General features: G+C 52.3%; 1 protein-coding gene and 3 long non-coding RNA genes across 5 annotated transcripts; 2 read left to right on the forward strand and 2 right to left on the reverse strand.

The window, feature by feature from the left end:
* The first annotated feature begins 866 nt into the window (after window positions 1-866).
* Window positions 867-4669, forward strand: LOC116442623. Of its 2 annotated transcripts, none has more exons than XR_004239602.1 (2): window positions 867-1354; window positions 2564-4669. It is a non-coding gene; the product is annotated as an uncharacterized LOC116442623 (long non-coding RNA). The 2 variants fall into 2 exon arrangements; XR_004239603.1 differs by having other exon boundaries at window positions 2676-4669.
* Window positions 4670-8502: 3833 nt separating this feature from the next.
* Window positions 8503-18852, reverse strand: ASB13 (ankyrin repeat and SOCS box containing 13). Its single transcript, XM_032107293.1, has 6 exons — window positions 18745-18852; window positions 15525-15712; window positions 14707-14857; window positions 13176-13310; window positions 11150-11341; window positions 8503-9021 (listed from the first exon to the last, which is right to left on the reverse strand). Exons 1-6 carry the CDS (start codon window positions 18785-18787, stop codon window positions 8894-8896), a joined length of 837 nt encoding a protein of 278 aa, XP_031963184.1. The 5' UTR covers window positions 18788-18852; the 3' UTR covers window positions 8503-8893.
* LOC116443252 lies at window positions 13305-13787 on the forward strand. Its single transcript, XR_004239793.1, has 2 exons — window positions 13305-13607; window positions 13671-13787. It is a non-coding gene; the product is annotated as an uncharacterized LOC116443252 (long non-coding RNA).
* Window positions 18853-21522: 2670 nt separating the features above from the next.
* Window positions 21523-26599, reverse strand: LOC116442530. Its single transcript, XR_004239587.1, has 3 exons — window positions 26388-26599; window positions 22614-22733; window positions 21523-22165 (listed from the first exon to the last, which is right to left on the reverse strand). It is a non-coding gene; the product is annotated as an uncharacterized LOC116442530 (long non-coding RNA).
* Window positions 26600-26625: the final 26 nt, after the last annotated feature.

The following is a 26625-nucleotide window of genomic DNA, read 5'->3' on the forward strand; positions in this document are numbered from 1 at the left end:
TTTTCCCTGAATTTGGTGCTCGGGAGAGCAGTGGGAAGGTTCCCACCAGCACAAGTTGGGATGGACACATGGATGGACGTGGTTTGGGATTTTGTTTCCCAAATCCAGGTTTTCGGGCCCAAATTGTGCCTCTAGAGGGGAAGGAGCTGATGGAATTGCAGGATCCAGGCCGGCAGATCCATGACCAATGGATTTCCATCTGGTGTTGGATAATAATTGGATTAATTGAGGCCCAGGGGATGCACTCGGAGCCCGGGAAGTTCGGAGGATCCCTGGTCAGGGAAATCTGTCCCGATTTCCCACCCTAAAACCTGGTCAGGATGTTCCCTGCGCCTGGGGATGGGGATTGAAGGGTGGGATGTGGGATAGGGATCCCCTGGGAAGGGTCCTGGGGGAGGCTGATGTGGAATCTGGGATAGGGATCCCCTGGAATGGGACCTTGGGATCATCTGATGTGGGAACTGGGATAGGAATCACCTGGGATGGATCCTGGGATGGATCATCTGGTGTGGAAAAGGGGTGGGGATGCCCTGGGGGAACATCCCCGTGTGGGATCTGGGGTAGGGAGCACCTGGGATGGGATCTGGAACATCATCCAGGATGGGATCTGGGAGGGGACCACGTGGAATGGCAGACGAGGGATCCCCTGGAATGGAGCATGGGGAATCGGCTGGGGTGGGACCTGGGGTGGGTGTAGGGTGGGACGTGTGGATCACCTGGAATGGGATGTGAGCTGGGGGGATCTCTTGGAATGCAACTCGAGGGGAAATCTCCTGGATCCAGCCTGTGGCAGCTGATCCCACCTCCACCCCTGCCAATCTCCCACCGCTTTCCCATGGATTTTCCAACAACAAATCCAGCTCCAGCGCCACCCAAACCCAGGGGTCCAACTCTGCCCCCATTGCTCCCCTTTCCCTGCTCACCTGGACACCGTTTTTCCCCTAAAACGGAATTTTTAAGGAGAAAAGCAGCTCAGGAGCCCCCCAGCAGCCCCCATCGGAGATGTTTCAGCTCCAGTCCTGTGGAATCCATCCCAAATTCTCCTCATTCCCTTTAATTTTAGCAGCCCGGGATGTTTCAACAATGAGGCTTTGCAAACACTCGAATTAAACGTGGGGGAAACAACGCCGAGACCTCCCGAGGTTTTCCCAAAGGATTTTTTCTCGGTTTCCCCATTTTTCCCCCTTCCAGGCCCTCTGGATCCGTGGCTCCCTGCCCCCTCCCGGCAATACCTCTGCCCTTAAGCAAACATGACGTCGTGCCTGGGAAATGTCTCCGGGAAGAGGAGGCCCCTCCACATCCAGCTGCCAGAAAAAAGCCTGGAAAAACGGCTCTGGAAGCGGGATTGATCCAGGTTGGTGGCGGGAGGGCTTGGGGAGGCCGTGGAGGGGAGCTGGGTTGGGAAATCCAGGCAGGTTCTGCACGGGGGGGGAATAAAAACAAAGCCCAAAAATTCATTCACAAACTCATTTTTCCAATGTTTACTTCGGAAAAAGAAAGGTTCCGTTTCCCGGGGCGGGGGGGTTGAACCTGTTTTAAAGGGATTTTTCTCCCCGGTTTTCCACTTTCGGGTTCTTTGTGAAAGGAGGAATTCCTGCCCGCGGGAGAAATTTAAAACCCCACACAAATCACCCCAAAACCGGGCACGGGGAAATGTGGGAAGCGCTGTCCAGGGATGGCCAAAATGATGGAGAACGGAAAAATTCAACTCCAACATTGAGGCTGAGGCTGATGGGGAAGAGCAGTGGGGGAAAATCCCTGATTTTGGGACTGGAGGGGTTGGGTTTGTCCCCAAATTCATTTGGTTTTGGCTTTAATCCCTCTGTTCCACATGGAATTCTGGGGATGAGGAGAGGGAACAGCACGACAGGGAGAGGGGGGTGGGCGGGAGAAGGAGAGGGCAATAAAGGAGAGCAGGAGATGGAGACAAGGGAGGGACAAGAGGGAGCAGGAATTGGGCACAGGAAGAACCGGGAGAGGGGGAAAAACATGGAATAAACGGGAGCAGGAGACGAAAAAAAGCTGGATCGGGAGAATGGAGCAGTGGGACAAGGAAAAGGGGGAGCAGGAGAAGGGGATAAGGACGAGACTTCGAGCTGGGGCGAAATGGGAACAGGAGAAAAACGGGACTAAAAAAGAGGACCTGAAAAAAGCAGGAGATGGGAACAAGTGTGAGCAGGAGCAGGGATCAGCGGGAGCGGGGGACAAGGAAAAGCGGGAGCAGGAGATGGGAACAAGTGTGAGCAGGAGCAGGGATCAGCGGGAGCGGGGGACAAGGAAAAGCGGGAGCAGGAGATGGAGAAAAGCTGCATCGGGAGGAGGGAGCAGTGGGACAAGGAAAAGCGGGAGCAGGAGAAGGGAGCGGGGGACACGGACAAGGCTTTGAGCTGAGACGATCCCAGAGCCCCTGCGAGGAGGGGGCTCCTCCCCAGCCCCTCCATCCCCTTTTTCCCGGCATTCCCGAGGCTCAGGGTGAATCCCAAGGGATTTGGCGGAGGCTCCTCCCGGGAACCCCCAGCTGCCTCCACATTCCAAAAGGCTCCTCTCCCCTTCCACCGCCCAGGGCCTTCCCAAACTCGGCTCACCACAATCCCGAGGGAATCAATCCCGAGGGGATCAATCCCGAGGGAATTCGGAGCGTGAAATCCAACCTGGGACCGGATTTCCAATCCAAGCAGGGATTTCCAGCATCCCGGGATGGGCAGAGGTGGCTCCAGCCCGGCCGGAAGGGGATTGAACTGGAAAAAGGAGTTTGGAGATGCCGGGAGAGGTTTGGGGACACCTGGAAGGATCCCGAACCTCGCAGCTTCCACAGGGCGGTGAGCACGGGCCCACAGGGAATGAATTCCCCCTAAAAGCCTCTCCATCCCAAAATTCCCCCAACCCAAAAAGTCGGGAATTCCTCGCAGGGGTTAAGTGCAACCGGAGCCGCTCGGCTTTCCCGGAGCTGGAGCTGTCAGGAATTGGGACAAATAGGAAATTAACGGGATCGCGAGCTCAGCCCCGGCGCATCCGCGTGCTGCCAGCCGCATCCCGATGGGAATTTGGGAATGTTTTCCCTCTTTTCTCCGCCGGGATGGGCGGGAGGATGCGGCTGCTGCTCCGTGAGACACCCCCGGGGATAAAGAATGAAAAATTCCCCTGCATTCCCAGCTCCGCGTTTGGGATCCCGGCGCTTTCCGCTTTTTCTCGATTCCTGAAGTTCCCGCTTTGGTCCAAACTGATCCCAAATCAGCTCCAGAAAGGAGAAATCCCCCCCCCAAAAAAGAGCCCAGGCAGAGCTGAAAAGAGGAAACAACAATTCTGCATCCCGTCCATCCCCGTTTTTCCCAGTTTCCAGCCCATCCATGGAAGCACAGCCTGCCCTGTGCTCCCCTTCCCGCTATCCCGCTCCTTTCCCGCAATTCCCGCTTTTCTCCTTAAAAATGCGCCTCCCCTGAGCCGAGATCAGAGGGAATTTCATTATCCCAGACAGATCTGGCAATTCCAAGTCTCTTCGCGGGGAAGGATTGAAGGCTGGAGGCGGGAATTGAGCCCTCTGGAAGTGATTTGTTGTTCCCAAAGGAAAAAAAAAAATCCCAAATTCCCGAATCCAGGTTTGGCGGGGCCGGAGTTTGCGGACTGAGGAGCTTTGCTGGGATCAAAGGGAATTTTGGCTCCCAGGGATTCGCGATTCCCGCCCGCGGGAAACCGCCCGAGCTTCTTTTGGGGAGCAGAGTTTTCCAAGCTTTTCCAGGATTTCTGTTTCTCCGGGATGAGCGGCGCTGCTGCCGACCCCGCAGGATGAAGAATTCCCGCTCCCCCGGGAGCTTTGGATGCTTTTCCCGGGGGAAGCAGCTCCGCCAAGCGGCGCCGCGGCAGAAAGAGGCTCCCGCATCCCAATCCTGCGGATTCCTGAGGAATTTTTCCACAATTCCACCCAAAAAAGCCACGGGAAGCGCTTCTGGGATAAGGACTCGGGGAGGAGTTGGAGAGGATTGGAGAGCATTCCTTAGGAAGAGAGGGATTGTCCCGTTTTTCCAGCTGGGTTTGGAGTTTCGGGAAGCTCGGGAAGGGGAGGGATAAAAGCAGGAACGGCCCCGTGGGATCTGGGATGGATCCGCACCTGGATTTGGGAATAACGAGCGAAGGAATTGTCCCAAAAAATGGGCGCGGCCCAATCCAGTTTATTATTCCCATTATTCCAGCTGCTTCCGGCATTCCCAGAAATCCTAAAACCCTTTACAGCTCCAGCCAGGAACGACCCCCATCCCTGTGATCCCAGAGTGATTTGGGATCCTCCAAGGTTTTTATCCCAAAACTTGGATCCAGATGATCCTGAAAATCCAGGGAAGATCCCTAAGAATTCCAGCGGGGATCGAATGAACTGGGAACGGTGACGGGACACGGAGCAGCTCCAAGGCGGCCTCCGGGATGGAACGACCGGAATTATTCCCGGAAATTCATGGATCAGGAGGGGCCACAAGCCAGATGTGAATGAAACGGTATTCCCAGTTTGCCGAGCTGGAATTCCAGCAGGGACGGTGCCCAGATCCCTCTGGATGCCTGGATTGAGCCGGAATTCCCGGAATGGATGGGAAATAAATTCCCAAACTTTGGGATCGCCCAGAAATCCCCCAAAACCCAGGGAAAATAAAGGAGCCCCCCGTGGAATTGGGGGATTTTGTTATGGATTGTCCAAGGAATCTCTGGGCTTCTCCACCGGAAACCCGGATTCCAGAATTCCCAACTTTTACCAGGATAGGCAGGGTTGGAAAAACAACCTGAAAATGGGATTTGGGATCCCTAAAAAGGGAATTTGATCCTTAAAAGGGGATTTGGGATCATTAAAAACAGATTTGGGACCCCTAAAAAGGGAATTCGGGATCTCTACAAAGGGATTTGAGATTCCTAAAAGGAATTTGGATCCTTAAAAAAGGATTTGGGATCACTAAAAGGGACTTGGGATCCCTAAAGAGGGAATTTGGGATCATTAAAAAGGGATTTGGGATCCCTAAAACCAAATTTGGATCCCTGAAAAGGATTTGGGATCCCTAAAAAGGGATTTTGATCCTTAAAAAGGGATTTGGGATCTCCAGAAAGGATTTGGGATCCCTCAAAGGGATTTGGGATCATTAAATGGAATTTGGATCCCTAAAAAGGGATTTGGGACCTCTAAGAAGGGATTCAGGATCATTTAAAAGGGAATCTGGGATCCCTAAAAATGGGATTTGGGATTCCTAGTAAAGGGAATTTTGATCCCTAAAAAGGCAAATTGGGATCCTTAAAAAGGGATTTGGGATCTCTAAGGAGGGATCTGGGAGCCCTAAAAGGGAATGTGATCTTTAAAGGGGGATTTGGGATCCTTAAAAAGGGAATTTGAATCCCTAAAAGGGAATTTGGGATCCCTAAAAGGGATTTGGGATCTCTAAGAAGAGAATTTGGATCCCTAAAAAGGGTACCTGGGAGCCCTAAAAGGGATTTGGGAGCCCTAAAAGGGATTTGGGATCCATAAAAAGGGAATTTGAATCCCTAAAAGGGAATTTGGGATCTCTAAAAGGGATTTGGGATCTCTAAGAAGAGAATTTGGATCCCTAAAAAGGGTACCTGGGAGCCCTAAAAGGGATTTGGGAGCCCTAAAAGGGATTTGGGATCCATAAAAAGGGAATTTGAATCCCTAAAAGGGAATTTGGGATCTCTAAAAGGGATTTGGGATCTCTAAGAAGGGATTTGGGAGCCCTAAAAGGGATTTGGGATCCATAAAAAGGGAATTTGGGATCTCTAAAAGGGATTTGGGATCCTTAAAAGGGGATTTGGGATGCCTAAAAGGGATTTGGGATGTCTAAGAAGGGATTTGGGATCCCTAAAACCAGATTTGGTTCCCTAAAAAGGGAATTTGGGATCTCTAAAAGGGATTTGGGATCCTTAAAAGGGAATCTGGATCATGAAAAGGGATTTTGATTGCTGAAAAGGGAATTTGATCCTTAAAAGGGGATTTGGGATCCCTAAAACCAGATCTGGTTCCCTAAAAAGGGAATTTGGGATCTCTAAAAGGGATTTGGGATCCTTAAAAGGGGATTTGGGATCCCTAAAACCGGGAGGTTTCCCAGACGATCCCAAGGCTTTTCCCAGCCTCTCCTCACCAGGAAGGAGCAGACCTTTGGGAATCTCTTCCCGCCGGATCCGAGCCCTGGGATGACCCCAAAAGGTCCCTCCCGACCCCAAAGGGCTCCGCTGCAGCTTCTTCCCGGCCAAAAATCCCATAAAAATCCAGCCCTGGGGCTGCCCCGGCTCCGGGGCCCTCCCGCATTCCCGGGAACGCCGCCGGAATTCCGGGAGCAGCGTTCGGGAATTTGGTTTCCATCCAGCTCCAAAGTGGGCACCAAAAAACCCCAATAAAGGAGGGGGGGATGCAATTAAAAGTGAAATGAATTAAAAATTCATTAAAAATCAATTCTAAAGTCAAAATTAAAAATCGATTAAAAATCGATTAAAAATCAATTCAAAATTAATTCAAAATTAATTTTAAAAGTTAATTATAAATTAATTCAAATTTAATTCAAAATTAATTTAAAAATATAAATTAATTCAAATTTAATTCCAAATTAATTCAAAATTAATTTAAAATAAAAAAATAATTCCAAATTAATTCAAAAATTTAAATAATTTAAAATCAATTAAAATTCATTAAAAATTTTAAATTATTAAAAATCAATTCCAAATTAATTCAGAATTGATTCAAAATTTAAAATGAGTTAAAAATTAATTTTAAATTAATTCAAAACGAATTCGAAATTTAATATTAATTAAAAACCATTTAAAATCAATTCAAAATTCATTCAAACTTAAAAATTAAATTAATTTAAACTTAATTAAAATCAATTAAAAATTAATCCAAATTTCAAAATGAATTCAAAATAAATAGAAATTAATTCAAACTTAATTCAAACTTAATTCAAAATTAATTCACAATTATTTTAAAATTCAAAATTAATTAAAAATCAATTCGAAATTAATTACATATTAATTAAAATTAATTAAAAATTTTAAATTAATTAAAAATTCATTCAAATTAATTCAAACTTAATTCAAAATCAATTAAAAATCAATTCAAACTCAATTAAAAATCAATTTAAAATCAATGAAAAATCAATTAAAAATCAATTTAAAATAAATGAAAAATCAAAATTAATTACAAAAAATCAATTAAAAATCAATTACAGACTCAGACTGGAAGCCCCACCGTGCGCCTTCAGCAGCAGCTCAGCATTCCCAGCCTGGATTCCCTTCATTCCATGATTTTGGGGGAATTTCTCCTCTCTGCACTCCCCGGGGCCATTGGGGAATTTCAGGATTCCCGGGATTCCCGGGAACGGCTCCTCCGGAACGTGGGGAATTCCAGCTCCGGAATGTGGGAAATTCCAGCTCCAGAACGTGGGGAATTCCAGCTCCGGAATGTGGGGAATTCCAGCTCCGGAACACGGGAAATTCCAGCTCCGGAATGTGGGAATTCCAGCTCTGGAACGTGGGAAATTCCAGCTCCGGAACGCGGGGAATTCCAGCTCCGGAACGTGGGGAATTCCAGCTCCGGAACGTGGGGAATTCCAGCTCCGGAACGCGGGAAATTCCAGCTCCGGAACGTGGGAAATTCCAGCTCCGGAACGCGGGGAATTCCAGCTCCAGAACGCGGGAAATTCCAGCTCCGGAACGTGGGAAATTCCAGCTCCGGAACGTGGGGAATTCCAGCTCTGGAATGTGGGAAATTCCAGCTCCAGAATGTGGGGAATTCCAGCTCCGGAACGCGGGAAATTCCAGCTCCGCTGCCGGGCTCGGAACATCCGAGGACGAAGCTCTGGCGGCGCCCCCGGAATTCCAGCCGGGATTCGGGGCTGGCTCCCGATCCCGGCCTCGGGAGAGGCTCCAAAGGGGAAAAACCCAGCCCGAAATTCTCAGATCCCGAGGCAGAGCCCGCTCCTGCGGCTTCCCGGCGTCCCAGGGGATCCCAGGGCAGCGGGAGAGGAACTCCGGGATCGGGAGAGCGCCGGGATGCGGGAATGGGACGGGGATGCCCGGCTCCTCCTCACGCCAAAGGCTCCGGCCGCTCCCGGGAAAGCAGCGCCGCCAGCGCGCCCCGAGCTCGTTAACGCGGGGAGTTAATTGGCCCTGGAGCCGCCGGAGCCAGCCCGGAGTGGGATCCCTCGGGAGGCGCGGAGTCACTGGATCCAAGGATTTCCCAGCCCAATCCCAGCCGGCATGGCCGGATGTCCCGGATCCTGCCGGGATGGGTCATTCCAGGCTGGATCATTCCAAGCCAGACCATTCCAGGCCGCACATTCCAACCCGCATCATTCCACACTGGCTGTCCTGGCTCATCCCAGGCCAGCTCATTCCAGGCCAGATCATTCCAAGCCGGATCATTCCAGGCCGGATCCTTTCAGGCTGGATCATTCCCAACCCACATCATTCCAACCCAGACCATTCCAACCCAGCTCATTCCAGGCCGGCTCATTCCAACCCAGACCATTCCAGGCCGGATTATTCCCAGCTGGTTCATTCTAGGCTGGATAATTCCAGGTTGGATCATTCCCATCCATCTCATTCCAACCCAGACCATTCCAGACTGGATCCTCCAAAAAGAGATGGATGATCCACGCCCCAGAACGATCCCGTTCCCACCCCCTGGCTGGATCCCACCGAGCAAATCAGGGAAAACTCAGGAAGGCGAATCCCAAGGAGCACTGGGAGAGCCGAAAAATTCCAGGAGATTCCCAGCAAGGCGCGGAAAAGCGGAATTGCTGCCCCCCAAATCCCGTTGACAGCGGGATGGGATGGCCAGGGATCGGCGGGGTGGGAGGTGGGGCGGGAGCAGGGATCCGTCCGGATTCCCGGCACGTTCCGGGGCCGCTCCTTCCCGTCACTCGTAGCACAGGAAGCGGATGAGCCGCGCGGGAATTTCCAGCCGGGAAATCTTCTCCAGCGCCCGCGGCCCCGCGGCGCGACGCACACTGAGGCGGCACAGCTGGGACAGGCGCAGCGGCGTTCCTGCGGGAAATGGGACGGGAATGGGATCAGGAATGGGATCAGAATGGGATGGGATGGGCTGCTCCAGAGCAGGAATTCCCAGCTGGGGGTGTCCTTGTGGGAAAACGGGATGGGAATGGGATTGGGATGAGATGGGCTCCTCCAGAGCAGGGAATTCCCAGCTGGGGGTGTCCTTGTGGGAAAACGGGATGGGAATGGGATCAGAAATGGGATCAGAATGGGATCGGATGGGATGGGCTCCTCCAGAGCAGGGAATTCCCAGCTGGGGGTGTCCTTGTGGGAAAACGGGATGGGAATGGGATCGGATGGGATGGGCTGCTCCAGAGCAGGAATTCCCAGCTGGGGGTGTCCTTGTGGGAAAAGGGGACGGGAATGGGATCAGAAATGGGATCAGAATGGGATGGGATGGGCTGCTCCAGAGCAGGGAATTCCCAGCTGGGGGTGTCCTTGTGGGAAAACGGGATGGGAATGGGATCGGAGGGGATGGGCTCCTCCAGAGCAGGGAATTCCCAGCTGGGGGTGTCCTTGTGGGAAAACGGGATGGGAATGGGATCGGATGGGATGGGCTCCTCCAGAGCAGGGAATTCCCAGCTGGGGGTGTCCTTGTGGGAAAACGGGATGGGAATGGGATTGGGATGGGATGGGCTCCTCCAGAGCAGGAATTCCCAGCTGGGACGGGCACAGCAGCAACCCTGAGGGAAAATGGGATCAGGAGTGGGATGGGAATGGGATCAGAAATGGGATCAGAATGGGATCGGATGGGATGGGCTCCTCCAGAGCAGGGAATTCCCAGCTGGGGGCGTCCTTGTGGGAAAACGGGATGGGAATGGGATTGGGATGGGATGGGCTCCTCCAGAGCAGGGAATTCCCAGCTGGGACGGGCACAGCAGCAACCCTGAGGGAAAATGGGATCAGGAGTGGGATGGGAATGGGATCAGAAATGGGATCAGAGAGGGCTGAGCTGCTCCAGAGCAGGGAATCCCCAGCTGGGACACACAGAGCAGCGTTCCTGAGGAAAAAGGGGATGGGAATGGGATCAGAATGGGAATGGGATCGGATGGGACTGGAATGGGATCAGAAATGGGATAAAATGGGATGGGAATGGGATTGGACGGGATCAGATGGGATCGGATGGGATCAGATGGGATCAGAGGGATCCCTGAACAGCTGGGCTGCTCCAGAGCACAGAATTCCCAGCTGGGACAGGCTCAGAGGGGTCTGTGCAGGGAAAATGGGATCAGGAACGGGATCAGAGGGGGAGGAGCTGCCCCAGAGCACGGAATTCCCAGCCGCCATCTCCCCAGCCATGGGAACGAGCCTGGTTCTACCTCCCCAGGCCCGGGTGGGATGCAATTCCCACTGGGAACGGGTTCATCCCGGCTCCCTCCCCTGCCTGGATGGGATTACTGGAGCCAGGGAATCGTTTTGGTTGGAAAAGATCCCCTGGGATGGAATCCGAGCATTCCCGGCCGTCCCCGAGTGCCACATCCAGAGGGAAATCCCTCCGGGAATGGGGACTCCTCCCTGCCCTGGGTACTTCCAAGGCCTGACCGCCTTTTCCACGGAGAAATTTTCCCTAAAATCCAATCCCTGGCCCAGCCTGAGGCCGTTCCCTCTCCTCCTGTCCCCGTTCCCTGGGATCACATCCCAAATCCCCCCAGCTGCCCCCTCCTCTCAGGGAATTCTGGGGATCCAGAAGTTCCCCCTGATCCCGCTTTTCTCCATTCCAGGTCCTTTCCCAGCTCCCTCAGCTGCTCCATTCCCAAAAATCCAACAGCACCCCCAGATCACCCACTCGGATCCACCAGGATTATCCCAAACTTCCCGATTTCTGCCGGATTAATCCCCAGCTTCCCAAATCCACACCTGCCCTGGAGCTGCTGGAATTTAAGGATACAGATCCAAAGGGAAACTAAAAATCCAACTGGAATTTGTGTCGGGAAGCAGCTCCAGGGGAATTCCCGGCAGCTGCGTGGAGGGAGCAGGAAACTCCGGAAAATACAAGGACAAACCTTGGAATATCCAAGGCCGGGCTAATCCTTAAAATCCTTCCAATCACACAGATTGGAGAACCCACCCGCAGCGGGAGGCGCCGGAATTCCCGGGATTTGGGGTTTATCCCGCTTACTCTCGTAATATTCCAAGCACTTGGCGGCAGGGCTGCTGCTCCAGGTGTAATCCAACGGCTTCTTCCCGCGGTTATCCCGGGCGTAGATATTCCCACCGAATTCCACCAGCAGCTCCACCAGATCCGCGTTCCTCACCTTGGCCGCGTGGTGCAGAGCGGTCTCGTGGAGCTTGGCCGCGTTCACGTTGGCACCTGGAAAACAGGGAAAAATCCGTCCGGGAAGAGCCTGGCTCGGCCTGGGATTGAGGGATGGTTGGATGGGAAAACAGGGAAAAATCCGTCTGGGAAGAGCCTGGCTCAGCCTGGGATTGAGGGATGGTTGGATGGGAAAACAGGGAAAAATCCGTCTGGGAAGAGCCTGGCTCAGCCTGGGATTGAGGGATGGTTGGATGGGAAAAAAGGGAAAAATCCGTCTGGGAAGAGCCTGGCTCGGCCTGGGATTGAGGGATGGTCGGATGGGAAAACAGGGAAAAATCCGTCTGGGAAGAGCCTGGCTCAGCCTGGGATTGAGGGATGGTTGGATGGGAAAAAAGGGAAAAATCCGTCTGGGAAGAGCCTGGCTCAGCCTGGGATTGAGGGATGGTTGGATGGGAAAACAGGGAAAAATCCGTCTGGGAAGAGCCGGGCTCAGCCTGGGATTGAGGGATAGTTGGATGGGAAAACAGGGAAAAATCCATCTGGGAAGAGCCTGGCTCGGCCTGGGATTGAGGGATGGTTGGATGGGAAAACAGGGAAAAATCCATCCAGGAAAATCCTGGCTCGCCCTGGAATCAAGGAATGGTTTGATGGGAAAACAGGGAAAAATCCATCCGGGAACAGCTGGGCTCGGCCTGGAATTGAGGAATGGTTTGGTGGGAAAACGGGGAAAAGGAAAATTCCATCCTGGAAAATGCCGGCTCGCCCAAAATGAAGGAATGGTTTGATGGGAACACCAGGAAAAATCCATCTGGGAAAAGCCGGCTCATCTTGAAATTAAGGAATGGTTTGATGGGAGGGGAAATCAGTGGGAAAACGCGAGGGAGTCTCCCAAAAATCCCAGGAAAAGGCTGGGATCTGAGCACTCCTGGATTTGCTTGGCCGATTGGACATTTCTGGAGGGATTTCAATCCCGGTTTTTGGGTGGGAATCGCTTCCTGCAAAGCCATTCCCAGCCTTCTCCATGGGATATTCCCACTCCAGGCAGGGAGAACGGTGAATTATTCCCACAGCAATTCCCGTGGGATATTCCGGCTCAGCCAGAGCTGGGGTCTGTTTCAGTTCCAGATATTTTTCCAAGTTTTTTGTAAATTTTAAGGAAAAAACTCCTTCCCTGCTCCCAAAAAAAAGCTGGAATTTGATCACCCGCCTTTTCCAGCAGAGCTGGGAGAGGCGGAACTCAAATTTTTTTAGGGATGCGTGGCCAAACCGAGCTTAATTAGCTCCATGAATTAATTGGAATTAAGGAGAAAGTGGAATTTTTAGGCAATTCCTGGGTGCCCCAGATTGAGAATCCCAGCAGGTGGAAGCCAGGAATTCACATGGAATTTCTCCATAATTAATGTTCCCATAATGAATCAATTAATCCATCCTCAGCCCTGGGCTGAGTCTCCTCCAGGGCAAGGGAAGGACAAGTGAAATTCCCAGGAAAACCAGAGGAAAAGTGGGATGTGAGACCTGGATCCGACCGAGCGCAGCAGGAAATGGGGGGATTTCCACAGATTTTGGTCTGTGAAAGGGAATGGGAATCATGGAATGGCTGGACCGGGACCTTCACTGTTTTCCAGCTCCACGGGCAGGGACAATTCCCGCTATCCCAGCTGGCTCTGAGGCCACTTCCAAGGCTGGAATTCCACAACCCCAGGACAAGATCCAAGCATGGAATCCCCTCGCTGGAAAACCCCGGTTTTTTTCCCCCCCCCCCCACCCCTTCAGCTTCGAGGGAATTCTGCAGGGTGGGAGGGAGGGGGAAGGGGGAGGTGCTTCCCAGGGTGATTCCCGAGGGATTCCCGGGGTGATTCCCGAGGGATTCCCGGCGGGATGGCCGTACCCGCCTGGAGCAGCAGCTTGGCGCAGTGCAGGTGCTGCCGGGCACAGGCCACGTGCAGCGGCGTCCCAAAGTGGCAGTCGTGAGCCTCCAGGTTGGCACCGACGTCGATGAGGAGCTGCACGCACTCGGAGCTGCCTGCGGCACGGAGAGGAGCGGGAATCGCGGTGGAAAAGGGGGCATCGGAGTTAAAACGGGGAAAACCGGAGTTGGAACGGGGGAAATCCCAGTGGAAACGGGGGAAATCCCAGTGGAAATGGGGGAAATCGGAATTAAAATGGGGGAAATCCCAGTTAAAGCGGGGGAATCGGAGTTAGAGGGGGAATCCTGGTTGGAGCGGGAGAATCGGGAGTTGAAATGGGGAAAATCGGAGTTGAAATGGGGGAAATCCCTGATAAATGGGGGAAGTCCCAGGTAAAATGGGAGAAATTCCAGGTAAAATGGGAGAAATCCCAGTTTAAATGGGAGAAATCCCAGTGGAAACGGGCGAAATCCCAGTGGAAATGGGGGAAATCGGAATTAAAATGGAGAAAATCCCAGTTAGAGCAGGGAAATCCTGGTTAGAGCGGGGGAATCCCGGTGGAAACGGGAAAATCGGAGTTAAAATGGGGAAAATCCCAGTGGAAATGGGCGAAATCCCAGTGGAAACGGGGGAAATCGGAATTAAAATGGGGGAAATCCCAGTTAAAGCGGGGGAATCGGAGTTAGAGGGGGAATCCTGGTTGGAGCGGGAGAATCGGGAGTTGAAATGGGGAAAATCGGAGTTGAAATGGGCGAAATCCCAGTGGAAATGGGGAAAATCCCAGTTAGAGCAGGGAAATCCTGGTTAGAGCGGGGGAATCTCAGTGGAAACGGGAAAAATGGGAGTTAAAATGGGGGAAATCGGAATTAAAATGGGGAAAATCCCAGTTAAAGCGGGGGAATCGGAGTTGAAATGGGGAAAATCCCAATTAAAATGGGGGAAATTCCAGTTAAAATGGGCAAAATCCCAGTGGAAACAGGGGAAATCGGAGTTAAAATGGGGGAAATCCCAGTTAGAGCAGGGAAATCCTGGTTAGAGCAGGAGAATCCTGGTGGAAATGGGGAAAATTGGAGTTAAAATGGGGAAAATCCCAGTTAAAATGGGAAATCGGAGTTAAAACAGGGAAAATCCAAGTTGAAATGGGGGAAATCCGAGTTAAAATGGGAAAATCCGAGTTAAAACAGGGAATTCCAAGTTGAAACCGGGAAAATCCAAGTTCAAACAGGAAAATCCAAGTTCAAACAGGAAAATCTGAGTTCAAACTGGGAAATCTGAGTTCAAACTGGGAAATCCGAGTTCAACTGGGGAAATCCGAGTTCACCCAGGGGAAAAAACCTCTGCCATTTCCCACAAAACCTCTGGAAATTCCCCAAAACCCTCTGACATACCCACAAACCCCCCAGGAACGCCGGCAGCGCCCGCACGATTCCCACCCAAAGGAAGCCACGTGGGGCTTTCTCCCCGCGCTCCGAGGCGCGGCTATCCATGGAAAAGCTGGGATTTGGGATTTACCGTTCATGCAGGCCTCGTGCAGGGGCGAGGCCGTGAACAGCGGGGGGTTCACGCGGGCGCCGTGCGACAGCAGCACCCGCACGCACTCGGCGCTGCCCGAGGAGCAGGCGTCGCACAGCGGCGTGCTGCCGTCGATGTTCCGGGCATCCACCTGCGGGAAAGGCCGGGAAAACCTCGCCTGGGATTCACGGCATCGTGGAATGGTGGGAATGTTACGGTCGGGAAGGGATTTCTGCACGTCATCGTGGAGTTCGGGTGAAGTCAGCATTGCCCCGTGTCGCCAGGTGCCACATGCACAGGGATTTGGAATTCCTTCGTGGATGGGGACTCCACCCCTGCCATGGGCAGCCCATTCCAATGCTTTCCAACCTTTTCCATGGAGGAATTTTCCCAAAAATCCAGCCTGCCCCTCCCCTGGCCCAGCCTGAGGCCATTCCCTCTCTCCTGTCCCTGTTCCCTGCCAGCAGAGCCCGACCCCCCCGGCTGCCCCCTCCTGTCAGGGACTTGTGCAGAGCCACAAGGTCCCCCCTGAGCCTCCTTTGCTCCAGCCTGAGCCCCTTTCCAGCTCCCTCAGCCACTCCAGCCCTTTCCCAGCTCCCTCAGGAATTCTCCAGCTCCTTTCTCCCTTCCCTGGACGTGCTCCAGCCCCTCCAGATCTTTCCTGGAGTGACAACCCACAACTTGGCCATCAGGGCAAATCTACCCAGAGCCTCCCCCCGATTTTAGCTCTGCAGCTGACGGCGTAACCCCGATCCCACCAACAGCTTCCAAACACCAATCCAGAGGAATTCCCGGCTGGATCAGAGGCGGATGCACACCTGGGCCCCCGCATCCAGCAGCAGCTTGACGCACTGGGCCTGGCCCCTGAGGCTGGCCTCGTGCAGGGGGGTGATGGAGTCGTAGGTGACGGCGTTGACGCAGGCGCCGCTCTCGATGAGCTGCTGCAGCTGCAGGAGCTCCCCTCTGCGGGCGGCCTCGTGCACCGGCGTGCGGTCGGCCCAGAAAGCTGGAAAAGAGGGGGGAAAAAAACATCCAGGAGCTCACAAAGAAAATCAAGGATATGGATAAATGGGGATTTGGTATCCAGCGGGTTGGGTAACGCGAAGGAATTTCTGGCTGGGAGGGGTTGGAACGGAATTCCTGGAGATGTGGTTGCTCCATGCCTGGAATTGTTGCAGGACAGGTTGGGTGGGGCTTGGAGCAGTCTGGGATAGTGGGAAGGTGTTGGAATGAGATGGGTTTCCAACCCTTTCAACCCAAATTATTCCATGAATCTGTGGAGCTCTGGATTCCTGCAGGAGCGTGGGATGGCTGGAAGGAGAGGGAACTGGGATCAAGGATCATCCCAGCCCACCCCAAAAATACCTTCCCAAACTCTGGATTCCTGGAAGAGCATGGGATGGATGGAAGGAGAGGGAGATGGGATTGAGGAGCATCCCACCTCAAAAATACCTTCCCAAATTCTGGGTTCATGGAGCAGCATGGGACAGCTGGAATGAGAGGGAACTGGGATCAAGGATCATCCCAGCCCACCTCAAAAATACCTTCCCAAATTCTGGATTCATGGAGAAGCATGGAATGGCTGGGAGAGGGAACTGAGGAGCATCCCACCTCAAAAACACCTTCCCAAAAAGTCCATGGAACTTGGAAAAATGAGTTCCCACCTCTGCTGGACACCTGGCACAGGCCGAGGCCGGTTGGTCACCATTAGGTGCCAACGTCACCTCCCTTCAGGGGGGTTTTGCTGCTGAGGCAGCGGTGAGCAAAACCAGCTCCGAGGGTTCAGGAATCCTCTCCATAAAAATAAAGGGAATTCTGAGTCCCAGCGTTTTCACAGCACGGGCTGTGCAGGGTTTTTCCTTGGCTTGTTGGATCCTCATTCCTTGGCCAATCTCCTGGGCAGGAGGGTTCTCCTTGCCTGGATTTCCTCGTGGTTTATGGCAGGAGAAGCAAATCCAAACGAGGATGGAGAGTTCAGAGCCCCTTGCAGGACCCGAAAGGGCTCCAGGAGAGCTGCAGAGGGACTGGGAACAAGGCATGGAGGGACAGGAGCCAGGGAATGGCTTCCCAGTGCCAGAGGGCAGGGCTGGATGGGAGATTGGGAATTGGGAATTGCTGGCTGGGAGGGTGGGCAGGGGCTGGAATGGAATTCCCAGAGCAGCTGGGGCTGCCCCTGGATCCCTGGAATGTCCAAGGCCAGGCTGGACATTGGGGCTGGGAACACCCTGGGACAGTGGAAGATTCCCTGTCCGTGGAATTGGATGGGATTGGGATGGGATTTGAGGTCTTTTCCAACCCAACCCATTCTGGGATTTCAGGAAGCTGCCTCGTGGCACCTTTCTGGCCCATTCCCATGGGATAACAGCAGCTGGAGCAATCCCTGCCTCACGGATCCGAACTTCCCTGCCACGGGCAGCTGCCCCTGACTTCCATCTGCTCCAAGATCCTCTGGAGCTCCTGGCACCCCCAGATGTGACCAGGACAGAGCAAATCTGTGCAGGTCCAGGTCAGGGATGGCTCCGAGGGCAGAGCTGATCCCAAATTCCCCGTTCTGCAGGAAGGACACGGACACACCATCCAGACCCTGCTGGGCCTCGGCGCTGATGTCCAGGCCAAGGATGGGAAGGGCTCCTCGGGGTTTATGGCAGGAGAAGCAAATCCAACCGAGGATGGAGAGCTCCGAGCCCCTTGCAGGGCCTAAAGGGGCTCCAGGAGAGCTGCAGAGGGACTGGGGCCAAGGCATGGAGGGCCAGGAGCCAGGGAATGGCTTCCCAGTGCCAGAGGGCAGGGCTGGATGGGAGATTGGGAATTGGGAATTGCTGGCTGGGAGGGTGGGCAGGGGCTGGAATTCCCAGAGTAGCTGTGGCTGCTCCATCCCTGAGAGTATCCAAGGCCAGGCTGGAGCAAGCTGGGACAGTGGGAGGTGTCCCTGTACACGGCAGGGATTTGGAATGACATCCACATCCCGGGCTTTTGGAGGAGGGAAGCTGCAGCCGGGGCCAGAATTCCTAATCCTGCGACACCGCTCCGGCTCCGCTGAAGGACAGGCAGGGAATCAGGGATGGCTCCGGCCGCCGGCAGGGACCGGCCCTGCCCCGCCCCGGGAAGCGGCCGCAGCTCGGGGACACGAGCCCGCAGCGGCTCCGGCCCTGCCGGGGTCACCCGGGCGGGATCGGGACACCCAAGGTGGGCACATCCCCTCTCCCCCAGCCCCACACCAGCGCCCGCGGGAATTGCGGGAGGAACGGGGATCGTTCCCCGCGCCCTGAGGCGGTCCCAAGAGCATCCTCTTATTCCTGTCCTTGCGAGAGCCCGTTCGCCCCCTAAATCGCCCTGCAAGCCCCCAAACCGTCCGCAAAGCCCCAAAACCCACCCTCTAACCCCCAAAACCGCTCTTTAACCCCCAAAAGCATTCCGGCAAGCGCTAAAACCATCCTGAAAGCTCCAAAACCACCTTTCAACCCCCAAATCCACCCTGCAACGCCCGAACCCGTCCTGAAAGCCCCAAACCTCCTCTGCAAGCCCGAAATCCCTCCTGCAAGCCCCAAAACCACTCTGCAACACCCAGAACCATCCTGAAAGCCCCAAACCTACTCTGCAACCCCCAAAACGACCCCGCAACCCCCCAAACCATTCTGCAACACCCAAAGCCACTCTGCAACATCCAGAACCACCCTGAAAGCCCCAAACCTACTCTACAACCCCCAAATCCCTCCTGCAAGCCCCAAAACCACCCCGCAACCCCCAAACACATCCTGAAAGCCCCAAACCCACCTTGCAACGCCCAAACCCATCCCGAAATCTCCAAGACCACCTTGCAACCCCCAAAACCATCCTGAAAGCCCCAAGACCACCTTGCAAGCCCCAAACCCATCCCGCAAGCCGCCCAAGCCCACCCCGCAATCCCCCGAACCCGACGCTACGAGCAGCCCCCGTCTCTTCCCGGCGCGGCTCCGCTGCCCAGCTCCTTTCCCAGATTTCCCCCCGAGGTGTCCCCGGCTCATCCCGACCCCACAGCCCCAGGCCGGCCCCACACACCGATGTCGCCCCGCCAGGAGCCGCTGCCGCCGGGGCTCTCCATGGCCCGGCCCCGCGCAGCCGCCGCCTCCGGCCTGGTGCCGCTCCGCCTCCCGCGCGCGGGCCCTCACGGAGCTCCTCCCAGGGCCCCCCCCGCCGCGGGGCACGCCGGGAGTTGTAGTGCGGGGCCGGGGACACCGGGATGGGGGAACGGGGAGGGGGTACTGGGGGTACTGGGATGGGGAACGGCCGTACTGGGGGCTGTTCAGGTACAGGGGGTACTGCAGGTACTGGTGCGTGTGGGGAGGGGATACTGGGGGCACTGGTATGTGGAGGAAGAGGGTACTGGGGGTACTGGTTGGTGCGGGTTAGGGTTAGGGGGTAATGGGGACGCTGGTGGATGCAGGGAAGGAGGAGTGGGGACGCTGGTATGGGGTGCAGGGGGTACTGGTGTGTGTGGGGAGGAGGTACTGGGGACACTGGTGTGTGTGGGGAGGAGGTACTGGGGACACTGGTGTGTGTCCATAAGGGCACTGGGAGTACTGGTATGGGGTGCAGGGGGTACTGGGGGTACTGGTATGGGGTGCAGGGGTCCTCTCTCTTCAAGGAGAGCTGCTCCTCCAAGAAGAGATCCTGCAGGATTCCTGCATTTTTACATTTTTTAGGAAATTCCAATTTTTAGGGAGAAAATAAGAAGTCAAATTCTGTTGCTTCTATTCTGCAGTGACTTCACTCCTAACACAGAAATCCACCCTGTCCTTGTTCCCTGCTTGGATGGAAAAATCCATGTTTTCCAGCAGTGGGCATTTTTCTCCTGAAAATACCCATTTTGGAGAAAAATACCCATTCTGGAAAAAAATATCCATTTTGGAAAAAAATATCCAGTTTGGAGCAACCCAATTTTTCCCACTGCAGGAGGATGAAATGACCCAAATCCAGCAGGAAACTCCAGCTCAGCACAAGGATGGACAGGATAGGAAAATCAGTGGAAATCATTCCATAAAAACTTCGAATTGTCCCACCCTGCCAAGTGAGACAGTTGGAGGATTTTTCCAGGATGAAATCTCTCAGCAAGGGAGATTTTCTAGAGGAATTGGGGCTGCTCCATGCCTGGAATTGTCCAAGGTGAGGTTGGAGCAACCTGGGATAGCGGAAGGTGTCCGTGCCCTTGGAACTGGATGAGCTTTAAGGTCCCTTCCCGCCCAAACCATTCCATGATTCCAGGATTTTTGCCGGGATCAAACCTTTTGGAAAGAGCTCGTATCTCCTGGCTCCAGCTGTAGCTGGTAAAGAGCAAGAATTCCTGGCAAGAATTCATATTTCCACTCAATATTTGGAGATCCACGTCGCGAAATTCCGGCCGAAGAAAATAACAAAATAATGAAAGTTATTTTGAAGAACGATTTAGTAAAAAAAACGGGGGAGGGAAAACGGCAAAAACAATGGGAAAAAATTAATAATCTGCTCCCTGCTGAAAACATCCAGACATTTCCTCACTTTCTCGTCACCTTTGAGGCATTTCCTGAGGATTCGGTGGGGTTTTCCCCGTTGTGAAAACACCATTCCTCTAAGCTGGGTTTAGTCCGAGCCTTTGGGCGGGGGTGGTTGAACTTTAGGCCTGACTCAAAAGCCACCAGAACTGTTTCAAGATGTGTGCCACCGGCACAGAGCAGCACGAGGAAGCTGCAAGGTGCCAAAACGGCCAAAAAGGAGAAGCCAACCCAAAAATAAATGGAAGCAGAAGGGAAAAATCTTAACTGGGTTTGACTGGGATGAGAGCGGTGCCGGAAGGCAGCGGGAGAAACACCAAAGATGCTCCTCCATGGGGCATTTTGGAGGAGTTTCACCCTTTTTTGGAAGATTTGCACTTTTTAGGGGGAAGATTTTGGCTTTTAAAAAAATGAATTTCGCTTTTTTGGGTAGATTTTCACTTTTTTTTTCAGATTTTCACACTTTTATTGAAGATTTTCACACTTTTATTGCAGATTTTCACTTTTTGGGGAAGATTTTTCACTGTTTTTGGGAAGATTTTCACACTCCACTGAAGATTTTTGCATTTTTTTAAAGATTTTTCACTTTTTGGGGGAAGATTTTCCTTTTCTTTAAAGAGGTTTTCACTTTTTTTTTTAGAAGATCTTAATTTTTTAAAAGATTTTCCATTTTTTTAAAGGTTTTTCACTTTTTGGGGAAGATTTTCATATTTTTTTAAAGATTTTAATTTTTTTTAAGATTTTCACTTTTTAAAAAGATTTTCACACTTTTATTGAAGCTTTCCAATTTTTTTTGGAAGATTTTCATATTTTTTTAAAAATTTCAGTTTTCTTAAGATTTTCAGGTTTTTTTTAAGATTTTCAATTTTTTAAAAAAGATTTTCACTTTTTGGGAAGATTTTCACACTTTTTGGGAAGATTTTCACACTTTTTGGAAGATGTTGATTTTTTTTTAAGGTTGTCACTTTTTTCCAAGATTTTCACACTTTTATTGAAGATTTTCACTTTTTTTTGAAGATTTAAATTTTTTTTTATGATTTTCAATTTTTTTAAAGGTGTTTCACTTTTTCTGGAATATTTTCCCCTTTTTGGGGAAGATTTTCCCTTTTTTGGGGAAGATTTTCACATTTTTTAAAAGATTTTCATTTTTTTTTAAAGTTTTCACTTTAAAAAAAAAAGATTTTCACTTTTTTGGGAAGATTCTGATTTTTTTTAAGATTTTCAATTTTTTTAAAGGTTTTCATGCTTTTTTGGGAAGATTTTCCCTTTTTCTCGAAGATTTTCACCTTTTTTTAAGATTTTTGCTTCTTTTTTGGAAGATTTTCACTTTTTTTTTCACAGATGTGACAAAATTCAAGGGGAAATAAAATAAAATCAATCAAAATTTGCTTGTCTTGCTGCAAGATTTCAGAGATTAAGGGAGTTTTTCTTGAGCTGAGGGAAAAATGGGGTGAGACACCTTTAGGGGGTGACACCCACCTTGAGAGTGGTGTGGAATGAAGCTGAAATTTGGGTCCAAAAGTCCAGATTTTGCATTTTAGGCCTTTTTTCCTGCAGTTTGGTTTGACAAGCAGAGCATAAATGGGGGGAGCAAACCTCTCTCTGTCCACCTGGGTTAAAGCAGGAGGGTCCAAAGCCCTTCTTGAGCACCCAGAAATCTTTGCATCCATTTTTTTCACAGTGGGAAGGCGACAATTCCGCCAAGAACTCCACAGCTTTTCCAGGCTCAGGAGCAGCAGCAGCCAAAGATAAGGAGATCAGAGGAAGCCCCAAGTTCTCTGGGCTCACTTTCCCTTTCAGCCAAGGTCCTCAGGCAGAGTTTTCCCAGCCAAGGGGCTCTAAACTCGAGCTCATGAGCAGGAGAGGAAGAGGATCCTCTAGGAAACCACTGATTTTGGAGAAAGTTGGAGAAGCCAGTCTGGGAAAGCCTTGCTGCCAAACTGGAATAATGGCTTCAAAAATTCATGGAAGAGACCGAAATCATATGATCACAAACCTGTGGAAATCAAGGAAAAAAACCAACCCAACCTCTCACGTCACAAATGATGTGTGAGGATGGTGAGGCCTTGGGATAGGATTCCCAGAGAAGCTGTGGCTGCTCCATCCCTGGAAGCGTCCAAGGCCAGGTTGGAGCAACCTGGGATAGTGGAAGGTGTCCCTGCCCACGGAAGGACTCCTGGAACACGGAACTGGGAGATGTTGAAGGTCTCTTCCCACCCAAACCGTTCCATGATCATAAGGAAATAGGAGAAAAGCAGAGAAACTCAGCATTCCCAGGAATTCCTGGGATTCACCCGGGGCAGGGAAAAGGATCCTCTGCGGTGTTTGTGTTTTCACACTGGGCTCCTGGCACTGCCCCCCACAGCCAAAAACGAGCTCAGATTTCACGATTTGCTTTACCCTGACATCATCCAGCAGGACAGCTGTCCTCAGGAAACGCTGCTGCCGCCTCCCACTTGATTCTTTTTTCTTTCACGGACAGAATCTGCAGGGATCACTCGTTTTCTTTCTGTTGGTTTTCTGAATAAAAGAGGAAATAAAACTCCAAATGACTTCTTTAATTCCGACTTAAGTAGGCTAGAGCCTTGTGAGTCAAGGTTTCAAAGAAGCCAAAATAGAGCCTTGCCAGGAAGCGGGTGCCCACCACGGTGACATCATGGGCTTGCCTTGTCACCACCCAAAAAAGTCATGAGGCACCAAAGAGGGGCAGAGAAACTCCGCTTAGAAATGGGCTTCGACCTCCAGAGGCTCCAGTTCCCCTCCCCAGCAAAGTTAACAGAATCATGGATTGTGGAAAAGACCTTTAGGATGATCCAGTCCAAACATCGGGATCAATGAGGACAAAATCCCTTCGAATTCTTTGCTCTTCTAAGCACTGAAAAAGGAAATTTGGAATTCTACTTTTCCTCACCACAAGTAATTCCCAACACTAAAATACTTGGATTTCATTGGGACAGTGATTGAATGATCCCACTGGAGGTGGGAATTTGGATGTTCTGACTGTGGATCTGCTCCAGAACCTCAGAGACCTCCTCACATCTCTTAGGTCAAGGCACAGGGCTGTTGATTTTCCCTCTTCAAAGGGCATCTGGGAACATATTTCTGTCTCAGTGAGAATTCCAGGTTTTTATCTGCCAGCAGGAGCTAGAAGAATCCATGGATCTGGCAAATTGGAGACACACTGCTGGGAAATTTTTTGCCATAAATGGTGCCCTGCCCCAAAAAAAGCCACTTTTTCTTCCCCCCACCTTCATTTTTCACCAGGCAGCAGCACTTTGCACTTTCCATTGCTGCTGTAGCAAATTCTTAGGATGGGTGAAATATCCGTGAGGGCACGTTCCTGACTTATTTGGGTAATAAGTGACTCATAAATGAGTTGTCCCATCGTTGTTCCTTCTCCTTTTTTTAGCTCGTTTGCCAATCTTTCCTGCAAGGCTCAGCAGAGCTAAACCAGATCCTGGGCACTGAGCACTGAGACCCTCAAATCCCGGCAAGGATCGGGAAGCAGCTTCTCCATAAATTTATTACGGATGCAGCACCGTGGATCTCGTTGCCAAAAGCACCTGGAATCCCAAGTGGAATCCCCTCCAAGACTCACTGCTCAGCCAAACACAACCTTTGCCCCAGCGTTCGGCACGGGGTGTTCCTACAGCCTCTTGTGTAAGAGGTTGGGCAAGTCCAGATCTCCCTGTTCCCCGCTCCAAAGTCGATTGCAACATTCGCCATTTGATGCATTTTTGGTGTTTCTGAGCCCAGCCTGGTGAACCCTAAAAATGATCATCTGCTCCTACTGTTCCATGGAGGGTTCACTGATACTGGGATGAGGCAACTCAGAACCATCAAAAGGGACTTTCATGATCCCCTCAGCCCCTTCCTTTGGCTCCGACCCTCATGGCCTTCCCCCAGATTTCTTTATCCATTCTGGCCCCTTCCCTCTTCTCCTCACCCCATTTCTGTGGCACTCACCCTCATTCCCTCAGTCTTCTCCTGCTCTGAGCCCATCCCTCACCTCAGGGCCTTCCCCAGAGCTCCGTTTTGGATCTTTTCTCATTCCCTCACATCATTCCTTAAACCCCTTCCTTCACCTCAGTCCTTCCCCCTCAGTTTATTTCCTCAGCTCCTCATTTTGGATCTTCCCTCAGTTCCTTTCCCCTCATTCCTTCTTTTCCTCACCCCTCACATCATTCCCTGAGTCCCTTCCCTCACCTCAGTCCTTCCCCCTCAGTGCCGTCCCTCAGTCCCCCCAAAACCCCTTCCCTGATCCCCTCAGCCCCTTCCCACAGGGCCTCTCCCCATCTTTTCCTCAACCATTCTGGCCCCTTCCCTCATCTCCTCACCCCATTTTTGTGTCCCTCACCCTCACTCCCTCAGTCTCTTCCTGTTCCAAGCCCATCCCTCACCTCAGTGCCTTCCCCAGAGCTTTGTTTTGGATCTTTCTTCATTCCCTCACCCCCTCACATCATTCCTTAAACGCCTTCCCCCTCAGTCCCCCCAAACCCCCTTCCCTGATCCCCTCAGCTGCTTCCTTTGGCTCTTCCCTCAGCCCCTCCCCTCAGGGCTTTTCCTCATCATTTTTATCTGTTCTGGCCCAGTGCTTTTCCTCAGCTCCTCATTTTGGATCTTCCCTCAGTTCCTTTCCCCTCATTTCTTCTTTTCCTCATCCCTCACATCATTCCCTGAGTCCCTTCCCTCCCCTCAGTGCCTTCCCTCAATCCCCCCCAAAGCCCCTTCCCTGATCCCCTCAGTCCCTTCCCTCAGGGCCTCTCCCCAGACTTCTTTATCCATTCTGGCCCCTTCCCTCCTCTTCTCACGCCATTTCTGTGGCACTCACCCTCATTCCCTCAGTCTTCTCCTGCTCTGAGCCCATCCCTCACCTCAGGGCCTTCCCCAGAGCTCTGTTTTGGATCTTTTCTCATTCCCTCACATCATTCCTTAAACCCCTTCCTTCACCTCAGTCCTTCCCCCTCAGTGTATTTCCTCAGCTCCTCATTTTGGATCTTCCCTCAGTCCCTGTTCCCTCATTCCTTCTTTTCCTCACCCCCTCACATCATCGTCTGAGTCCCTTCCCTCACCTCAGTCCTTCCCCCTCAGTGCCTTCCCTCAGTCTCCCCAAAAACCCCTTCCCTGACCTCCTCAGCCACTTTCTTTGGCTCTTCCTTCAGCCCCTTCCCCCAGGGCCTTTCCCCACCATTTATCTGTTCTGGCCCAGTATTTTTCCTTAGCTCCTCATTTTGCACCTTCCCTCAGTCCTTTTCCCCTCATTCCTTCTCTCACCCCTCACATCATTCCCCGAGTCCCTTCCCTCACCTCAGTCCTTCCCCCTCAGTGCCTTCCCTCAATCCCCCCAAAACCCCTTCCCTGACCCCCTCAGCCCCTTTCCTCAGGGCCTTTCCCCAGATTTCTTTATCCATTCTGGCCCCTTCCCTCATCTCCTCACCCCATTTTTGTGTCACTCACCTCAGAGCTTCCCTTCAACCCTCAGCCCCATCCCTGCTCCCCATACCCCCTTGTCCCCCATGGACATGGGTTGGGATACCCCCGCAGTCCCTCACGGGGTGGCTCCAGGCCACACACCCACAGGGAAATGGATGTTTAAGCACAAAAAGAATATAAATAATCCCGTTTTTCTGTAGCACCTGGAATCTGCCCAGATCAGCCCAGCAAGGAGACAGTTTGTCCTTGAGGAGTTGTGGGAAGAGCTGAAGTCAGGTATGGCAGGGCTGAGGGGATCAGGGAAAGGATTGAGGAGGAAGGACTGAGGTGAGGGAAGGGGCTCTGGCCATGGTGGGAACTGTGAGGGGATAAGGAAAGGAATTTTGGGACTGAGGGAAGGCCCAAAGCAAGGAGCTGAGGGAAAATACTGAGGGGGAAGGACTGAGGTGAGGGAATGGCTTCAAGGAATGATGTGAGGGACGAAGGGAATGAGGAAATGGGTTTGTGGGACTGAGGGAAGATCCAAAACAAGGGTGAGTTGGTCAGGGAGGGAATTGGGGGAGATTGAGGGAAGATCCAAAAGAGGGAAAACGCTGAAAGGGAAGAACTGAGGTCAGAAAGGGTCTCTCGCCATGATGTGAGGGGATGAGGGAAGGGGCAGTGGGAAGAGCTCAAGTCAGGCATGGAAGGGCTGAGGTGATCGAGGAGGAGGTCGAGACAGGACTGGGGCAAGATCCACACCAAGAGCAAACACTGATGGCCGAGCCAGGAGTTCACAGTGAGGGAGCAGTCTGAGGGACGGCACGGAAGAGGAAAAGCCGGGCACGGGCAGCCAGGACCGGTGACCGCGGGAAGAGGAAAAGCCGGCCATGACCAAGCAAGGCCGGTGACCGCGGGAAGAGGAAAACCCGCGGGCGGCCCCTCGCTCTCTTTCCGGTTCAGTTTTCACTTTCTGTTTTTTTCCCCGCCGCTCCCGCCC

The sequence above is a fragment of the Corvus moneduloides genome, chromosome 4 (assembly GCF_009650955.1).
Source record: "Corvus moneduloides isolate bCorMon1 chromosome 4, bCorMon1.pri, whole genome shotgun sequence".
NCBI classification, from domain to species: domain Eukaryota; kingdom Metazoa; phylum Chordata; class Aves; order Passeriformes; family Corvidae; genus Corvus; species Corvus moneduloides.